Below are 21,690 nucleotides of genomic sequence, written 5' to 3'. Positions count from 1 at the left end.
ACGATTTGACCATATACAGAAAATAACTCTTCAAGCTGATCTAATGTGTATGATCTGGAGAGAGAGAGAGAGAGAGAGAGAGAGAGAGAGAGAGAGAGAGAGAGAGAGAGAGAGAGAAGAGAGAGAGAGAGAGAGAGAGAGAGAGAGAGAGAGAGAGAGAGAGAGAGAGAGAGAGAGAGAGAGAGAGAGAGAGAGAGAGAGAGAGAGAGAGAGAGAGAGAGAGAGAGAGAGAGAGAGAGAGAGAGAGAGAGAGAGAGAGAGAGAGAGAGAGAGAGAGAGAGAGAGAGAGAGAGAGAGAGAGAGAGAGAGAGAGAGAGAGAGAGAGAGAGAGAGAGAGAGAGAGAGAGAGAGAGAGAGAGAGAGAGAGAGAGAGAGAGAGAGAGAGAGAGAGAGAGAGAGAGAGAGAGAGAGAGAGAGAGAGAGAGAGAGAGAGAGAGAGAGAGAGAGAGAAAAAAAAAGATTAAAATGATCATTCAAATTCAGAAATACCGATAGGAAAAAAACTGTCCACTGTCTACCCCGTTCACCATTACCAATTATATGACAGACATAAATATAAACATCATTACTGCAATTCTATGTAATTCAGGACACAAGGCAGTATACAGCTTACCTAGGAATATTCTGTATGTAGAGGTTTGTTTCCTTGATGTCTTCTCCCGGGGGCCGAGCATAGGACACTTTGATACGTTTGTGCTGCACAGGCAGATTGTTCAACTGTAGGATGGCCTTGGCTGCGTCCTCTGGCTTCTGGTACTCCACGAAGCCAAACCCGAACGAGTAGCCAGTCTGCTGGGAGTATCAAGTGTAAGGAGAGGTAAAAATAAGAATTCAGTCAAATTTTACATAAAGGAGAAAATAAAAATCTTAAGATAAAAACTAAATAACAATAAAAATTTAAAAAATACATTATCAATAATATCAATGATCAACATAAGACAATGGATTATTAAGTTAGTGATGGTGCTGCTACAAGATCGCACATCCATGCAAAAGTTCAGAAGCCAGTTGTCTTTATTTAATCCAACTAGAATCTGACTGTTTAAGTAACAGCCTTGCTTGAATATTATTTAATTCTACAATACATTACAGTCCTTATAGTGTAAACTATAAGCATGCATGAGTTAAAATAAATACATTGAACTTTAAATGCCCTTCAGATGGTTTGTCAAAATGCAAGTAGTTTAATCGCTCATATCATTTTTCATTGCTAATAACTGTCAAAAGTTGTCTCTAGTTGAAGTAGACTAATATAAATGGTGCTAACTATTATGCAAATTTAATCTCATCTTCTAAAATTTCAGAAACCTAAACAATCCAGGTTCACGCCTGGCAAGTCAACAATTGGCCAGATCCTAGCACTTCACATTCTCATGGAACGCCAATGTAGGTTTTGGCAGGGGTTGCTCGCAGCCTATATTGATCTCAAGAAGGCTTTCGACTCAATGCATCATGAGGCACTCTGGGATATTCTGCAGATCTGAGAGATTCCTGCAAGGATTATTGACCTGATGACTGGTCTTTACTCTGGGACTGACTGTGCTATGAAGTTTGAGGGAGGCATTTCCAGCTTCTGCCCTGTTAATTCAGAAGTGAGGCAGGGGTGTGTCATTGCTTCATCACTTTTCAGCACTTGCATGGACTGGCTATTAGGTGAAGTTATTGATCACAGTCGTTGCTGAGCATCAGTCGACGACATCAAGGACACTGACCTTGTGTTTGCTGATGATGCAATACTTCTCACAGAATAGCTGGAGGTCCTAGTGAAGGCTCTCAAAGTGCTGCATGAAGAGGCAAAGCCTCTGGGACTGAAGGTCTCCTGGGTTAAAACTAGGGTCCAGTCGTTTGGAGGCTTGGTGGATGACACAGGTCAGTTTGGTCATGCATGTGGTGAGCATGTCAAGGTCACCAAAAGCTTCACATAACTTGTTAGCATAGAGCATAACAATGGAGGGTGTTACCAGGAAGTCACTTGACAAATTGGCCTGGTCCACAGTGTTATGGACTCACTCAATACGAGAGTATGGCGTTGTCAATATCCATATGGGCAGACAAAGATTTGAATCTTTAGTCGCTTGTGCTCCCTGTCTTACTGTATGGCTGTGAGATATGGACTCTGAATGGTGACTCGGAGAGGCGTGTCAATGCCTTTGGTACCAAATGCATTCGCAGGATCATGGGATATCGCTGAAATGACTTCATGTTGAGCCAGTGACTACATGATGAAAATGAATCGAGGCCTGTTACAAGCTTAGTCCATGAATGGTAACTCCAGGTATATGGGCACATGGCACACCTCCCAGATGTCAATCCTGCTCATAGGGTTGCTACTGTATGAGACAACCGTGAGTGGAGACCAAGGAGACACCCACATAACTCATGGCTGGGCAAGTCAGCTGATCCTGCCGGGAAGGACTTGAGATGGATATGGCAGCTGCTTGGAAGCTTCCTCAGAAGGACCACAAGGAGTATGGGCACCAAATGAGTGAAGCAACGCATCCCCAGCCATATGCTCCCCATTAGTTAGTTAACAACTATCAGTTCATAAATGGTCTTTCAGGGTTAACTTTTTTAATTGTTTTAAAAATTCTATAAAATTTATATATTCGTACTCATTCCATACTATGTGCACGGGTCGAGTCCATTAAAGATTATAATTGTTATTTTTATTTTTATTAAAATTATTTTTCCCATGTAACTAATGACATTATATTTCAGAACTCTCCTCAACATGCCTCGCCACTACAAGCCCAAGCACATCCTTCAGACAGACCGCACGGGCCTTATAGAGAAGTTCAATTACCAGGTCGAAACCAAATGCAGCATCAGGGCTGCCTGTCAAAAATATGGCGTAAAGGTCATGACACTTCAGGGCCGTGAACACCTCGTGTACGAGCCGTGACCCCCTGGTCACAAGCCGTACAGCAATCGGAAAAAAAGAAAAAAAAATTCCTATGGAAAAACAATATTCTCTGGGGAAGCTCAACAGATACTCATAAAGGAAGCCCATTTCCTGAGGAGCATTATGCACTCTTTGTTTTGCCTGTTAGGGCAAATACAGATTTTTAATGAATATTTTCCCACTAGTAGTACGGGTTGTGTCCACTTCACCCTACTTGATAGGTATCATATTTTCCCAATTTCATCTCATTACTCATCTTTAAGCACAAACCAGAAGTGCCAATCACAACCAGTAACTGGCCAGTGTGTAAGTCTTGATACTGATTATGATGACAAAGACAATGAAGCAGGAAAGAAAAGCTTATAGTGATAATGTGGAACAGCAGGTAAGGTTAAGGTAAAGTTGGGGGCATATGCTACAGCTGCACATGGCCACTGTGCTCATCTCCATCACATCGGCCCTTGAGTCTGTGGTGGGTAAGAACCCATTACCGTGAGACAAAGGGCCAGCGTGACATCCAGGTCACACCACAGTTTACCTTCCCCAGGTACCTATTAATCAACCAGCCCAAAAGGGAGATGAACAGCTGGGTGAGCTGCATGCCAGCTGCCCAAGCCAGGATTCAAACTCGACCCCACGGATTATAGCTGGGCATGGTAACCACCACACCACGGAGGCATGCAGGAGGTATAGCAGGTGATACCAGCTACGTATTTCAACATCTTTACATTGCAATATACAATACATTCTCCAGCTTCATATGAGCCTACACCTCTGCTTCACAAAACAGCACAAATCTAAGTACCATATTCCTTGTCTCTGTTTTTCAATGGAACAACTATTCATCAGCAACCCCGATATTTCTCTCCTTTCTCCATGCTGCTGCTACTGTTCCCTTAATTGCTCCCTCCACTCTAGCTTCATTATTCAAGATGTCTCCCAAGTAATAAAACTGATTCACCTTTCTTATTACTCCACTATCCACTTCAATCATCTCCTCTATCTCAACTACCTCCCCTCCTCCTCCATACAGGGCAGGGCACTGAAAGTCAACCACCATATTGCAGGACCTCAGCCTTGAACACCTCTTGTGGCACCATCTGTTGTGCGGCGACTAGGCCTGATGGGCAAGCCTCCCATAACCCATTCAGCGAGCGGGGTACCTTTTTGGCCGACTCGGTAAGGAGTGGCTCTCCCGTCACGCTGGTCACGGGTTCAATCCCAGACAGCCGGCGAATACCCTCTTCTTGTCTTGATTAATTTCTCGTGTGTTTCGATACACACAGAGGTCGTGTTGGAGAACAGAAAAGAGAAAATCAAATCTCAGGGCATGACACATCTGTCATATAGTGAACAGTAAAGAGTTGATTCCCACTCATTTGTCACATATTCCACCTAAACTTGAGGAGGCAGTGGCTGAGTGGTTAGCATGTTGGTGCCATGTCCAGGAGGATGCACGTTTGCATCCTGCCCACCTCCACAAGGTGGGATTTTTCAGTCACTGCCGAGTGGCCCAATTCTATAGTCTATCAATTTCAACTTGAGCCCTTGGGCGCGACTCAGGGATTCCCCACGAGACCGCGCTGGTGCCACATCACTCCATTACTCTCCTCAGAGAGGATCGCTATCTCTCTCTCTCTCTCTCTCTCTCTCTCTCTCTCTCTCTCTCTCTTTTGCATGGCTGTGCAGGGCACGATTGTGAGATCTACTGGAGTTGTCTATTGTGTGAGTCGGGCCCAAGGGCTCAAGTTAAAATTGATAGACTATACCACCATGCTGTCCTGAAGACCATCTATCAACCAAGACTCTTAGATTCTCTCTCTAAAGAGAGGATCAAAGATGAGCTCCAGGGGGGCAGCATGAGCCAAGCAAGATGATGCCACTATAAACACTTGCCTGCACCACAATGGGCTGGGGCCAACCACCAGGCCCCATTAAGGAAGCCTAGTGGTGCCATAGGCCATACGTTAAATAAAATAAAAAATAATAAATAAATATAATCTTCCAGCTTCTTGCCTGTCACCGTCATCCTGGTTTTAGTTCAATTTGAAGCCTTTGTTTCTCAATTGCTCACTTCCAATTTCTTACCATAACTTTCACCTCTTCCTTTATCTCAGCTGTTTGCACCAAATCATCTGAATACAACAGCTGCCACAGATCTCTTTTACATTCCTCTGAAGCCTCCTCCATCACCACAAGGAACAAGCAACTTAGGGAAGACCCCTGATGAACACCAATCTAAAAATCTTTGGAGGTTTCAACAGCAACACTCATTCCAGATCTTGATCCAATACTGTGCCATCACCAAGTTGATCAGCCTCTTCAAAACTCTCTGCCCCCACAGTGAACATCTGATCACCTCTCTTGGTAACTTTCAAGGCCTTCTCCAAATCAACAAACACATGGTACCTCTCCTTCTCACAACACTTCTCTCGTAATTGTAGTTTGATGCTAATGAGGAGTTGAAGTGCTTGCCCTCAGCCAATCAAGGGCCAAAAAGGACTCAAATCATCTGTTGCTGCACTCATGTTACTGCAGTTACTTTTTTGTTTAAGGTGTTTCTCAACTTTTTGTTTTAGACTTGCCTCACCACCTCATGGAGTGGCTCAATATTAAGCAGTGAATTTGATTCATTCTCAATGGAAAATATTCAAGTAGAATCTGTGTCCCAAATTCAGGGTCCTCTACAATTTTTTGTTGTTATTAAATCTATATTCTACTGTATCATTCACCAAGGTGAGCCCTTCCCATTATACTTCTATCAGTCACATGTATACTACACTTGTGATCAGTATACGATATCCAATATCTTGTTACTGAGTACCCCAGCATAAAAATATTAATTCATGCATCATTGTCATCTCAGATTAACATGTGGATGAAGTAATGAGTGCTCTATTACTAGCCCTTGACAACATAGTCAACAGAATTTCCTTGTCAAGATTGTTGATAGGACCATTTCCATGTCAGTGGTTTGCAGTAATCCAGTTTCATTTATCCTCCTCACATCATTAATATTTTGTCGCCATATGTTGCCTTGCCACAGTTTAACCCGGTAGCAGCAACGAGCCAAATTTGTGGCTTTACCGTGTAGCAGCGACGGGCCAAATTTGTGCCATGATATAAACCCCCCAAAATAGATGATGCATGCTTTGATATATATTATGAAATGGTTTGTGAATAATGATTTTTTCTCATTTTTCTCACTTAGAGGGACCAATAAGAAACATGATCCCCGCTGCTACCAGGTTAAACCAGAAAATTGAGTTGTCTTGTGACTTTGTCTATTCACATAAGCTGGATCCCCCCTAGCAGTGCCTCAGTCCCTAGCTGGGTAGGTAAGGTGGGGTGTCTGTCTCCGTCACGAAACAAACTCATGAAAAATTACAAGTATTCATATTACTTTACTTAATTTGTCTGTTACATATGATAAGAAAACTTTTTTTACATCATTGGATTACGCAGTGATTGTACAACTATATCACAATTTATAAAACTCAATAGGAAAAAAATTTAATAATTTTGGTAAGTTAAATCAGTAAATAACAAATTTCCAAATCCTTTTTAGTCTCCTTTTACAGCACACTAACCATCACATTCTAAAAGATTTTATGTAGAACAAGAATTTTATTCTATAAGTGATCCCATAATTGCTGCATATATCGATAGGTAAAAGTGATATCCACATTAAATGTTTTTTTTCTGATATACCCACCATCATAACAATCATTTTACTCTGTTGTTTCAAAAGTTGTGTTACAATTGTGCAATCACTGATTAATCCAATGATGAAAACTAAATTTACTTATCTTGTTGAACAAATGAGCTAAGTAAAGAAATATGAATACCTTTTGAACTCACATGTGTGTGGTGGGCAGCAGAGATGTCAGACACCCTGCCAGCCAACAGTCAAAGCAGCATTCTTGCATACTCAGTTAGGAACTTAACTCTACCACTCTGTTTTGATATGGCCACCAGTGTCCAAACGTGGTTAGTGTCACAGGTTCGTTACAGCCACAAGTGACCACAACCTGCGACCCTGGGTAGAAGTAAACTGTGGGCCATGGTGACATGTGGCAATCCACCATTCCACGGTGCACATAGGCTTTGTTCTTCATCAGTAAACCCCCTAAAAGCACTACGGAATCCAGGTCCCGCCTGGCTCAGCTGTTACACACGAGCCCAAGATACCAGTCATGCATTTTCTGCTGCAGTCACAATGCAGTGTTACCACGCTGGGGAGATTCGCCCCCCATTAGAGGTCAGGTTATTCAAAGTTCGGTTGGAGTAGTTTAAATATGCATCCCTTAACTATATAATATGGAGGCATAATGTCGTATTTTGGAGGCGCGGAGTCAATCTCCACAATTACCGTTTTGTATCTTATTTCAAGTATGATTTAGAGAGCAATAGAAAATGTGGTAGAGAGTAAGAGAGAGTGTGAGTGTATGACATGGCTCATTGTTAATGTGGAAGGGAGCACTGCCAGGAAGGCTTGATGCCCAGTGTGGTAACACCAGCAGAAAATGCATATCTGGCAACTTTGGCCAACGAGAAGCGAGCCAGGCGGGACCCCGATTCTGTAGGAGTACCCATTCCTGCCCACCAATTTCTTGTTTAAGCTAAGAAAATGCCTATTTATGTGTTTATAATAGGTTAATTTATGAACAAACAGAAAAGGACGGCCTTTATCTCCACCCTTGCAGCACTCTTGGAGCACTGGCAGTTACTGTGGCAAGAATTTCTTTTACACTATGATAGATACAGCAAACACTGCTCTCATTCACGTGGTATGCTCTTCCTACCGCAACTTAACTCATCCCAAAACGTAACTTCTCCTAAATCTGAATTCTTCTGCAAGATGAACACCTTTCTCGAATGCTTCGGGGTGCTTTTAGCAAGTGTTTTGGTAGAACAGTGTTGCCACTCATGCCATGGCTACTTGGTGCTACGAGCGGGTAATTTAAAAATCCTAAAAAAAATTCTTCCATGACAATCCGTATAAAACTGAACCCGTACTATTGGTAACCGTACAATTTCAGGGATGACTGTATATATATATATATATATATATATATATATATATATATATATATATATATATATATATATATATATATATATATATATATATATATATATATATATATATATATATATATATATATATATATATATATATATATATATATACAGGTAACTCGATTCTGTAGTATTGTGTCCTTGGAGAGGTTGTGTAAATCAAAAGCAATGTAAATCAAACAAGAGGTAGGTTTCTATTGAAAAATAAATATTCACTTCCTTCAGTGGAGAGAGAGAGAGAGAGAGAGAGAGAGAGAGAGAGAGAGAGAGAGAGAGAGAGAGAGAGAGAGAGAGAGAGAGAGAGAGAGAGAGAGAGAGAGAGAATATCCATATCACCGAGATATCCACTCAAGCACTCAGTCTCAGCCTCACTCGTGAGGAAGAAATGAGGGACACCATGAGCGACTGGCTAGTATTGGTACCGGTACCAAGCAGTCTGGTACCGGTACCATACTGAATAGCCTGGTAACATTAGTACCAGTATTGGTATCGGTACCTGCCCACCCCTATTCTTGAGTAGTGTGGCAGTGTGGGTACTGTATTGTTGTTCAAGTGGCGTGCGGGAAAAACTGAGCTCAGCTGTGTGGCCGCAGTGCCGTGTGAGTCCAGTTGCGTGAGACATCTGGTTTCCCACTCCATAAAATATTGCGTATAAGTGGAAAAAACGTGTAATATTAAACATTTATTTGGATTTTGGACCCCGCGTTATTTAAAAAACGGGTAAACCAAACTCGCGTAAATCGAGTTACCTGTATATATATATATATATATATATATATATATATATATATATATATATATATATATATATATATATATATATATATATATATATATTACATGTTATTTTAGGCTTCCATGAATCAACTGAGTTTCCTCTCCAGTAGACACTAGGACAGTGGTTCTTAACCTGGGTTCGATCGAACCCCAGGGGGTCAGCGAGCCCGTCTCAGGGGTGCGGCGAAGATCCTCCCTAAAGACATTTAATTTTGCAGTTGAATTTTAAGCAAATTTTCTTTAATATTTTATAGATTAAAATGGAATCCATTCTTTGTATTATCCAAATCAATATACTCTTGAATTTTGAAGGAATATTTCTTCCATTTGTATGTATATATAGATATATATAGATATATATAGATATATATAGATATATATAGATATATATATATATATATATATATATATATATATATATATATATATATATATATATATATATATATATATATACTTGAGGGGTTCGGCTACTGTGCGGAGGTTTTCGTTAGGGTTCGGCGCCTCTGAAAAGGTTAAGGGGAGAGTCCGGTTTAGATCGGGGGTGCCATATCTCCGGTAAATATGCATGAATCGCTCTGATTTTTATGTTGTGAAGTATTGGCATCATTTACATCAACATTAGACATTGACCCCCATTCTTGTCCCCTTCCCCCCCCAACTACAACTACAACGAAAATTTAAAAGCGAATCTCCGTCTTTCTAAGTGGCCCCACAACCTTCATTTTTCTGTAACTTAGAGACGGTATAATATGAAATGTTTATGCGTCGGTAGTTTTTTCATTTATGGTTTTGAATTTGTTTTTTGATTTTTTTTTGTTTTTAATTTGCCTTTTTTTGCCCAAAAAAATATTAATATAAAATTAAACCAGACATATATCAAAAAAACAGCGACGATGATTTGAAGAGAAAGTATTCCTCTGCCTTTTAGTCTTTGTTTCATTGAAATCAAGCTAAAACTGGCTCCAAGGTTAACGTTAGAAGGGGAATAACTTATGTTTTGAGATATGGGCTGATAAAGTTTATTGATGGATCGCGATCCCGTTAAAACACACTAGGAAGCTTTTTTCAGGTTTACTATGAGTTTTTTTATCATCTTCAATCTCAAGTAGATAGTTGCCAAAATGTATACCTACCAAATATATTTTTTTCACAAAGTCATTTTTTTAATATTTTTGGGGTCTCCAAACCGGACTCCCCCCTTAAGAACCACTGCACTAGGAGCATCAGAGCTGGATGCCAGATGTTACAAATACGTTTATTTTGTAACCAAAACCACCCAGTAACAATATCTAATATATATATATATATATATATATATATATATATATATATATATATATATATATATAGAGATATATATATATATATATATATATTTTAGCTGCTGCATAGTTATGAGAAGAATACACTCATGTACCGTCAGCAAAAACAGTAATGAACAGCCATGGGTCAATTGAATAGGATGAGCAAAATCTATAGACACGGGTGTTGTGCTGGTTAGATTGGTACCAATAGGAAGACTCTTGCCACTAGTATCCACCTAGTCTACACAAAATCATGTCTACAGAAATTGTTCAAATTCTACTGAATTAAACCATGGGTGTTCAATCCTTTTTTTGCTGACTGTACATTCCTTGCTGTTTTGCTAGGCTCATATTTGATCCCATATCTAGCCATTTCACTACCACAAGTTAACCAAAGCAGACAGTTCATTTGAACAGCATCATTTTTCAGACAAATTTTGATTCATGTGTTGTAGTGTGCCCAAAGACTTAGATAATTGTTGTGTACAAAAATTACACCTCAATTCCATCTTATAAGTGATATGTAGATAAAATATCATGAAAAAGTAAGCATAATTTTTCTTTCATCTGCTAATTCTGTGAGACAAGTCCCAGAGAGGCTGATACACTGCTCTCTCACCCTCTGCTTATCTGGGGTCAGCAGGGACTCAAAAAGTCTAGTCTCCTGCACAACTTTAGGTGTCACTCTGTCTTGTGCATTTTACCTTTTCCTTTTTTTATCCTGGACTGCTCAGGCATAATTTTTTTATACTTTCATATATTATTTTCATATCCTATATATATCGTACATGACTCTCTCTCTCTCTCTCTCTCTCTCTCTCTCTCTCTCTCTCTCTCTCTCATAAACCATAAAATCAAGAATGATTTACAATAACTACAATACTGGCACCTGCCAAACAATTTTTGCCAATAAAGATACCATTACTAGTCACTAAAACTGGCCCAGTACTTATCACCACCATCAGTGATGAAATACACTTGCAATATCATCACTACCACCATATGATGAAGTACACTCATGTAGTCATCCCCAACACCACATTATTAGTCATAATCACCACCAGTAATTAAATACACACTCATATAGTCGACACCACCATTACCAAATCCAAATACATTCAGTCTTTTCATAGCTAATGCATCATACAAATGCTTATGAATTTCTGCAGGTATATCCTCACATTATCAGAAGGTACACCACACTGTCCAGTAAAATGACATTTTTATCAAAATCCCTAGTCTGAAATACAGCCTGCTTGCACTTAGCATGAACTTGGGTTTGTGGAAAGGTATTGAATTTAATGTATTTTATGTTAATATTGACATGACAATTAATGATAGGAGTTGCAACTGCATTCCCTGAACCTTGCAATATATGCAATATCAAATTCAAAATTCATGTAACATATTACGAGTAAATTAATACAAACATAACGCACTTTCTCTTCAAGCACAAAGGTATGTTTCAATAGGTTATTTGTTTTCTGAAAGCTCTCCAGTCCACTTCTAAATGTAAAGATAAAATTTGGGGTATATGCTATAGCTGAGCATGGTAGAGCTAGATACCCATCTGTCTCATTGGCCCTTGAACCTGTGGTGGGTGAGATCCCACTACCCAGGACCAGAAAGCAAGTGTGACATCCAGGTTACCAGATTATCTCACCAAGATTTCCCGAGGTACCCATTCATCAACCAGCTTCTCTGATGCAGTGATTAGCGTGCCTAGCTATGAATCCACAAGCCTGGGTTCTAATCCCGACCTGGGCAGTCAAGTGCAGTTCACTCAGCTGTTCATGCTTCCTTTCAGTCTGGTCAATATATATGTATCTGGGGAAACCTGGGAAAGGTAAGCTGTGGTAACCAGATGTCACACTGGCTGTGTCCTGGGTTTATGGGTTCTTACCCACCACAGGCTTAAGAACTAATGCAATGGAGATGAGCAACAAGGCCACACACAGCTATATATGCTCCCAACTTTACACTTTTACTGATAAGGAGGGATGAATAGCTAAGTGAGTTATGCACCAACTGTGCCAAGCTGGGATACGAATCCAGGCCTAGGAATTCATACCCAGGCATGCTAACCATTACATAAAAGCCTCATTATTTCCAGTTCAGAGGAATTTGTGTATCAGTTGTCCTAGGTAGATAAACATATTCACAAACTGTTTTCAGGGCTCACTTTTCAATAACTAAATTCAATTTGAGCAAATTTCATTTTAAGTATTTTAGTATTTTTCTTATTCACATTAAGCCCTACTTGTAGAATCTCACTACTTAGTTCTTCTATCATGTTGCAGTATGTAATGTGTATATTATAATGTACATGTGTATGTATGACTGTACGTGTGGCGACACCCGATCGGTGTCACACAACAGGATGTCTAACAACACGTCGTGCTTTTAGCCGTGGGAAGCTGTGATGAACTGACACTAGGATCAGCAAATGATGACTTTCATCAGCCATCATCAACCAGAACCCACACCCTTCCGGACGAACTACAAGCAAATAAAACGGGCGAACAACACGGAGAAGGGACAGAAGACGGGTGATGACGGCGATGAAAGTCATCTGCTGATCCTAGTGTCAGTTCATCACAGCTTCCCACGCTGCAGCACGACGTGTTGTAAGATGATCTATCGGGTGTCACCACACATACAGTCATACATACACATGTACATTATAATATACACATTACAAGTTTGCCACTAGACTTGGTACATATAAAGAATAGTGTCATCTCAAAATTGAATATTGCTTTTGTATGCTGATCAAACTTTAAAATTCCCATGATCTTGACAATACTTTATACAATTCTTCATAGATGTAATCCTATGTAGCATCAAAGGCAATGCACCACTTAGAGAAAGTGTTTATCAATGAACCTTTTTTTTTTCATCTTGATGAGCAGGCAGACAGCTTTCTCCATATATGAAGAACTCAGAGGGATAAAACTACTGAAAGCAGCAAGCAATTAGCTAGGTGAACATCTACATGTCTGCTTGGGAAAGTTTAAATAGTCAACCAACATTGCATTTCCTAATAAAAATTTACACCAGCTAACAAGCTTTCACTCCTGGAAATTCAACAAAGCTTCACCAGTTTTATTTCCAACCATAGTTATCTTAGAACGATGTTCCCTTTGTGCAAAAGGTTATTCAGACAAACAGACAAAGCTGAGTGACATGAGGGGTGTGGGCTATTATTCAAAGGTTGTTCTAGTTAACAAATTGTTATTAAAAAAAAAATCTTTATCTGCTGCTATAAATAACCTTATTTCATGCTGGTGTTTAAGAACATGTTTATTATTACTTAAGTTTTAAAACCTATTAAACTCTGCAGTCAATTTCCTATTGAATTATGATGATGGAGCTTAATGGAACTGAATGTGCAGTAAATAAAAATATATAGTCAAAACAGCAAAATTACTATCAAATGTATGAAATTCAACATGGCAAGAAAGTGTAGTCCTTCCTTTCCAAATTCAATTTACTGTGGGTACAACAGATTGCATATTCATTTCCAATGCCCTAGCCTCTTTCTTGATTCTGACAAAGTTGTCATTTTTTCATTCAAATTTCAATTTGCACAGGACAGTAAGTATGAAGGTATCTGCATGGATACTCAGTAATGCAGTCATAACAGCATCCCTTTAACTGTTTGGCTTTCAGTTTCATTAACTTTCATTCCAGGTGGTCCTGTGTTCCCCACCTCACCAGAACACCTGTGCCTCTTATCAGCCATACTTCAGAGCCATCACCATTTATGGTCATATTTTTTTTTTTTTCTTCATACATATTTAGTTCTGATGCTATATTTCCTCCAGAACTTCCCTTGTGGTGTTGACCACAATAGAAGGCTCCAGTTCTCCTTGTTCATACCCTCTTTTTAGTAACAACTCTCCATCCATGTCTCAGAATTTCTTTCTTTCTCTGACTGGCAACTGCTTAACATCTGATTCCCATATATCTTGCAGACTCACGAACTATACTCTGTCTGTTTGAAGCTAGCAACTTAATCATAGGCTACTTTTGTAAGCTACTAGCTGACTGGACAGCAACTTGAGGCAGCCCTATCCCACTCATCTTAGGAAACAGAACTCTCCACACTACAAGTTTTATACTATATAGGTCATTTGTTGCATAATAATTACTTGGTTTCTTCATCACTAGACAGTAGATAGTGAATTATGACTGTGTTGATAAAAAACTCAAATTGACGAAATATAAAAGCAATAATGTCAGTCAAAGTTAAAGACAGGGTAATAAATGCTTCTACAACTTTTTATTCCATGCCATTTTTTCATGGAATTATCAGGCAACTGTTATAACAAACAATGGCATGTGATAAAGAAAATTCTCACTAACAGATTATAGGTAAGCTGGAAAGGATGGGAGGCAAACAAACTTTTATACCAAGTTGTAGGTAAAAGATGAGTGCCTTTGTATCTTACACACAAACACACATTTACAGGGCCGCCTTTGAGCAAAGGCCCTGTTCCCTTATTAAAGGAGTAAATCTTAGACGACAATGACACACACACACACACACGCACACACTCTCTCTCTCTCTCGCATTCTGTATGTGTGTGTGTGTGTCTGTGTGTCTGCATAAGATACAAAGTCACTCGTCCATTGCCTTCAACTTGTTATAAAAACTTGCTTACCTCCCTTCCTTTCCAACTTATCTATATTCTGATGACACTATCATCCCGGTAGCAGCAACAGGCCAAATTTGTGGCTTTACCGTATAGCAGCGACGGGCCAAATTTGTGCCATGATATAAAAAAATAAAAAAATAGATGATACATAATCTGATCACAAATGTTTTGATATATATTAAGAAATGGTTTGTGTGAGGGGTGATTTTTTCTCATTTTTCTCGCTTAGAGGGACCATTAAGAAACATGATCCCCACTGCTACCGGGTTAAGAGAATTTTCTTTATCACATGCTATAGTTTGTTCTTACAGTTGCTTTGTAATTCCATGAAAAAAATTGACGTGGAATAAAAAGCAGTATAAGCATCTATTATTACCCTGTCATTGACTGGCATTATTTCATTAACATTTTCGTCAATTTGAGTTATCATCACAGTTGTAATCCACTATCATTCTACTGTCCAGTGATGAAGAAATCAATTAAGTGTTACATAACATGTGACCTACAAAGCATAAAACTTGTAGTGTGGAGAGTTCTGTCTCCAAGGATGAGCAGGAGGGCTGCCTCGAGCGGCTGTCCAATCAACAAAGAGCTCACAAAAGCAGCCTAGAATCCAGTTGTTAGTTACAAACAGAAAGGTTAACTGCTCAGCACCTGTACCACATACCTGAAACTCTTCATGTATCATTTATCATTCACTCCATCACTATCTACCTGGCCTTTGCTCTATTCCTCATGCAATACCTCTTTATATATATTTTCACAACTCATCGCATCCACTGTTATCAAACATTTTCCTGCCTTCCATTACACTGCTCACCTTCTTTAAGCATATTAAATAATTGTGACTATACCTGAGTCTTGTATCATAAAAGTTCACTACATGGGCAAAAAATGTTCCTTGCCACATCTCTTAATTGCTCTGCATTCCCATATGATGAAAAACCATGAAAAGTTGGAAGTTCATATGAACTGCATCTATACTCAATAATAAGGAATTGACTTTATACACATGGCCATTTGAGAGTGGGATGCCATAAAGAAGAAATATAAGGCTGTGACAATTTTGGCGTGTGTTCTAGGTAAAAATACTTGAGAGGGGCTCAGCCCTTCACCTTGACATCAACCACTTGAAATATTCAGGAGCTAGTTCCATTATTATTCTCTTCAACAACAGCTAAATAAGAAAAATAAAAAATAAAAATATGATTACACAACATAAAATTTTCAATTTCAACTCAGTTTCCATCATTGAAATGAGTCTTATTTCATTCAGTACATGCTTATAGAAGTGCCAGACCCAACTATCTCAACTATAACTCTAGAACTACCCTATTGACATAAACATTAAGAAGTTACATGAAAATACTAATAAATGTGGTAACATGTGGAACAACATCCATCTCTTATCAATTACTAGCAGTGGCAATGGTGTGGAGGCGAGTCACAGAGAGCTATGTTTAGTGACAATACTCCTTTTAAATCCCTTTGTATTTGAGAAAATAGAGAATCATAACTCTAATGGAGAGATATATGTTATCCTTTACTCAGTCACCAATCAAATGCTAGGTAAATGTAAACTGAGTAATTTAACGTGAACACCTCACTTCAATTTGATTTCAATTGGCTGACACAGACCTTAGTAATTAACCAGTTGCCATATGCAAAAAACTTATGAAGCACAGTATTTGTAAATCTAATAAGAAAATTACTTTACATCACATATGCTAGTTAAAATATCATGTATTTAAAAATAAATTGCAATTTTTCCTCTTCCATTTATTGTTCTTTCTTCAGCCACGATTTTCAACACATTTAGAATCAAATAACAAGGCATCCTTTTGTAAGCTTCTTAAACACTGGATATCTTTCAACTGTGAAGTCTATTTTCTTTGTAATCAGTACTTCACATTGAGATGAATCAAGTGATAAAAAAATGCATGATGTCCACTCTTCACTTTTTTTCTATATTTATATATGAATATATTAATAAATAAATAGCATATGAAAAATATGGAGGCAGAATTTTCTTGGCCATGCTTTCCTGTGAAGCAGTATGCTCAAACAAAAGTCACATTTAAAGTGGTACCGCAGTAATGATTGATAATAAAAACACTATAATAATAATAATAATAATAATAATAATAATAATAACTAATAATAAAAATAAGAAAAATCCTTTCTTGGATAATTATACCTTCATGTCCTTCATAATGCGGCAGTTTTTAATAGGTCCAACAACAACAAATATCTTGTAAAACTCTTGGTCCGTTAGAGTCTGTGGGAGGTAATTTATGATGAGGTTGGTGCGGGTCTCCCCCTCGGGGAGCGCAGAACTTGTGGTCGACTCAAAACTCATTGTAGATTTCTAATTTTCAATCTAAACCTGAAAGAGATACAGTCAATTTATTTCTGATCTAATCCACAAGCAGAAGTATACTCATGACCTACAAAAATAGTTTCAACTATATGCAAATGATACCAGTTATACAGCCTGCCTTGCCTCTCATTACAATATCCATTATATAATAAATTAGATCTCAGCATCATTTTCATTCAGTGAACATTATAAATTTAATTACATCTATGCAGGAGTGAGTTGAGGCTAGCTTTAAGGGCACTTACGGTCATTATGAGAATAAGTGATACCAGACTAATTACTTAGAATGTTGGTATCACAATTTCCGATAATGGGAATCTTGAAGTGCAACACATTTAAGATTTTAATGTTAATATCTTAAATTAGTGAAGATACATTCTAAAGAAAAATAATTAAAGTACAATTACTTGTAGGTCAAATACGCAAACCTATGCTGATATATCGACCAGCCAAAAAGACTGCAATAACATTAGTTTTATATGGACATAAAAAGACTTATATTTAAATATTTAATATTAAATATTTAATCAGTAACATCTCAGATTAACTTCCCTACAACTTTTAGGAATACTAATAAAATTAAGTAATCAAATAGAAACAGTGTTGTTTAATACACCTAAAGCAGTGTAATGGTATAACTTTATTGTGCCAGAGTAATTACTAAGTATCCCAAACTTCATAAGATAAATTGGCCATTATCAAATGACTGTCAGAGGCAATGATCACCCATTGGTTGTTATTTTACTTTTTTCTGAAATTCAAAGATAATTTGCTCTTCCATGTTATTTTCTGGAAAATAATCAATGAAAAATGATTGCAGTACTACATATTACCATAAACAATTAATTCTGGGTAACTGATGGCATAGACCCACTTCAAATTACACCACTGAAAAACATTATAAGCCCCCAATGCCCTACCCACACCCTGTTAAGGCTGGGCCCCAAGCCAAACCAACACAGCTCCCGTCACCTCTTGCCGAATTCAAACTCGTGTGCTCACCCCAGCTATCACACCCTTACTCTCCGCTTATACAGGCCTTCACCAGACCAAATCAAGCAGCACATATCTAATAATACCTGCGAGTAGGTGTGGGTGAGGCGGGGGAGTGAGGCCTGCGAGGGTGAGGCCCGGCGTGGTCAGGCCGCCCCCGCCTGGCCTGCACAGGACGTTGGGCTGCCCCAGCCCATGTGCCACAAATTATCACCCCTTAAAAGCAGACCTAGGGCGTCATTTTTGGGTCTCCCGCTTCTCTTTCAACCACACACCACCACCTGCACCCCTGTTACTAATAGAGAGTGCGAGGCTTAGGAAGTGAAGAGACAATGAGGCAATATTAGCTAAGATGAGAGACGGGAGGCGGAGGGAGGCAGGCGGCGCAGGCCCAAGCCTCCCCGCCTAACACATATCTCCACCTCCTTCCTCGTGGCTGGCTCCCTCCACCACGGACAGGCATCCACCGCCTTCCGTGGCACCCACTCGACCACAATCACACACAGCACCTTCAAGCTGACAACAAAAAATATAAATAATCACCTAAATAAACCCAAACATCGAGGTGTTGCGGAGAGTGCCGGGAGACGCGCGTGGCCACACAAACACTGTTGCACGCCTGCCAACCGCGCTGCTCCTCGGGCTGGCTTTCTCTATGCAGGCTGTCTATGCCACACAAGAAGCTATCAAACTAGAATAAAATATCACTGCTTTCATTTCGTGGCTGCGAACATTTAGCCGGAAAGCATGGAACACAGGCTCATATTGATTTTGATGTGGCACCACTGCGTTAGAGAGAATTGGGCTCCACGTTTTCTGTGCTATGAAGCGCTAACCATAGAAAAAAACATCACTAATATATTAATTATTTTTACTTTCTGTACAGTATCATGAGTAATGAAATTACGTTAGCAATAAGTTCATTTAATTTGAGTGTTACATCATTCCCATTCGAAATGGACAATTCTTTTACAGGCATTGTTATATGCTTGGGGATAGTAAATAATATTCCTTTGTACAAATAAAACATTGGTTAATCTTCATTCAAGCTGTATTATCCGCCTAGCCCATGCTCTCTCTCTCTCTCTCCCTCTCTCTCTGGGGATATAGGTAACTTTAACTTGAGGATGATGAGCTAATCGAATTTGCTAGTCTATCCCATCTATTATGCTATACTTTGAAGTAAATATATATATATATATATATATATATATATATATATATATATATATATATATATATATATATATATAGATATATATAGATATATATTATGATGCTGCCCATGGCGCCAAGAGGCTGTCTGGATCGAGGGGCTTCTAGGACGACCCCTGCATGTCCAACCCATTATCATTATTTAGTGGCGCAGGCGAATTTTATTTATAGTGATTGCCGTACGTGATGTATGACGCTTGCTTGACCCTGTGCCATACATTCTGATGACATATGAATATGATGATCGCCGATTTCTGTGTGCGTGTGTGTGTGTGTCCTTTCCAGAAACGCCTTAATTTGCGTGCGACTGCTGTCTAAGTGACAAATTATAAGGATTTCTAAGTCATCGGCGTGGCAGTATTGGGAAGGTTATTCTCGAGCCGACGGGCAACCATAAGCAAGCATGGCAGTTCATGCAGCTACCCGCGGTACGTACGTATTACCCTTGATAGAGAGAGTCACGACAACCTACGATTTGGACGCCATTATTAGCCCTGTTTTCGCCGCGCTTTTCAAACGGTAGCACACGCTCTCTTTTGTATTTCTGTTTCACAGCCATACGGGTCGTCCACTGAAACTGAGCACACTTGTGTCAGTCCTGCACACTTTCCTTTAATAGCCAGCTGGGAGCCAGCAACCAGCGAGCTTTGGGAAAGTAAATAAGAGACAGTTTGTGTCAACATCAACAGGTATCGCCAACCCACCATTACACCCTTATACTTTACTATAATTTGGTCACCAGCCGTTGTAATGTGCCGTAAGGTGGCAGGAGATTGTTTTTAGCCTTACGATCAGCCACTGTCTCTGTATAGGCACTCAGTAACCCACGCAGCCTGTGATATAGGAGCTTCAAGGCGGGCTGCTGACGATCTTGAGAGGCGGCAGTCTGGGTGCCTCTCTTTGAGTGTTATTGCTCTCTCATGCACATACTCGATCATTCCCACTAATTCTACACGCACCTTTTTCGCTTCCTCCCATCCGGGCAAGGACTCCTTCACGTCAGAGAGGGTCACACACCCTCTCTGTACCGCTGCCGCAGGAGCCTCAGAAGGAAGCGTGCGTCTGTGACCGGCAGAGGAGGCTTGAAAAGGTACTTGCCCTCCATCACTTGCACCTTGGGGTTGTGCGGGAGACCTTCGTCCACTAGCCACTGCAGGAGTCATATTACTGTCATAATTGTGTTGGCGATTATTATTATTAGTAGTAGTAGTAACAGTAGTAGTAGTCGTAGATGATGATGTTCCTAATGATGATAATGGAAGAGATATATTGATGTTTCTTCAGGTGTCCCACAATTATGGCACCGTTCTAGGCCCCCTTCTTTTCCTCCTGTACATTAACGATCTTCCACTCTCAACGCCATAACTCTTCCACTAGACTATTTTTTTTTTTTAAAAGAATCCAAACTCCTCTTGAAAGAGTTCAAGTCGTAGGCAGGAGGAAATACAGATGAAGGAAGATTGTTCCAGAGTTTTCCAGGTGTCGAGTGGATAGGTGGAGAAACTGTGTTTTTGAGGCGTTGAAGGACACCAGGTTCTTCTTGAATAATGCCGACGATGACGACTGCAGACTCAGCGGTGGGAGCGCACCTGGTAGATGCATTTCCGCCCTGACAAGTGCAAACTGTTAAGATTCACCAGAGCTCACAACCCCCTCCATCACACTTACACTCTCCATAATTCAGAACTAGAATCAGTGCACACACACAAGTATCTTGGTGTCCACCTCTCCACTAACTTGAAATTCAACACTCACATAGACCACATCAGTGCCACAGCCAACCGAACTCTGGGATTCCTTTGGGACGGCCTTGTTCTGCGCCTCCATCTCCTTGGCAACCTTTGGGACGGCCTTAATTGTTCTGTGCCTCCATCTCCTTGGCAACCTTTGGGACGGCCTTGTTCTGTGCCTCCATCTCCTTGGCAACCTTTGGGACGGCCTTGTTCTGTGCCTCCATCTCCTTGGCAACCTTTGGGACGGCCTTGTTCTGCGCCTCCATCTCCTTGGCAACCTTTGGGACGGCCTTATTCTGCGCCTCCATCTCCTTGGCAACCTTTGGGACGGCCTTGTTCTGTGCCTCCATCTCCTTGGCAACCTTTGGGACGGCCTTAATTGTTCTGTGCCTCCATCTCCTTGGCAACCTTTGGGACGGCCTTAATTGTTCTGCGCCTCCATCTCCTTGGCAACCTTTGGGACGGCCTTAATTGTTCTGTGCCTCCATCTCCTTGGCAACCTCTGGGACGGCCTTAATTGTTCTGTGCCTCAATCTCCTTGGCAGCCTTATATAGGGACGGCCTTGTTCTGCGCCTCAATCTCCTTGGCAACCTTTGGGACGGCCTTAATTGTTCTGCGCCTCCATCTCCTTGGCAACCT

The 21,690-nt window shown here is 40.0% G+C and overlaps 1 protein-coding gene across 7 annotated transcripts in view; it reads right to left on the bottom strand.

The window, feature by feature from the left end:
• Positions 1 to 18,865, bottom strand: part of LOC127004335 (sex-lethal homolog) — a 62,568-nt gene extending 43,703 nt beyond the window's left edge. For 2 of the 7 annotated variants that reach the window (XM_050871893.1, XM_050871894.1), the window contains exons 1-4: positions 18,646 to 18,859; positions 16,927 to 17,115; positions 614 to 792; positions 1 to 54 (exon numbers count right to left, since the gene is read on the bottom strand). The exon at positions 1 to 54 is cut by the window's left edge and continues 60 nt beyond it. In XM_050871893.1, the coding sequence (XP_050727850.1) occupies positions 1 to 54; positions 614 to 792; positions 16,927 to 17,088 (395 nt within the window). In that variant the 5' untranslated portion in view covers positions 17,089 to 17,115; positions 18,646 to 18,859. Of the gene's footprint in view, positions 55 to 613; positions 793 to 16,926; positions 17,116 to 18,188; positions 18,472 to 18,645 lie in introns of those variants that run through there. The other 5 variants (XM_050871889.1, XM_050871887.1, XM_050871892.1 and 2 more) reach the window with 5 other exon arrangements.
• Positions 18,866 to 21,690: the final 2,825 nt, after the last annotated feature.

Source organism: Eriocheir sinensis, chromosome 28, assembly GCF_024679095.1.
Source record: "Eriocheir sinensis breed Jianghai 21 chromosome 28, ASM2467909v1, whole genome shotgun sequence".
Classification (NCBI taxonomy): domain Eukaryota; kingdom Metazoa; phylum Arthropoda; class Malacostraca; order Decapoda; family Varunidae; genus Eriocheir; species Eriocheir sinensis.
The sequence above is the reverse complement of the archived record's forward strand: the minus strand, read 5'-3'. Positions and strand labels throughout refer to the sequence as shown.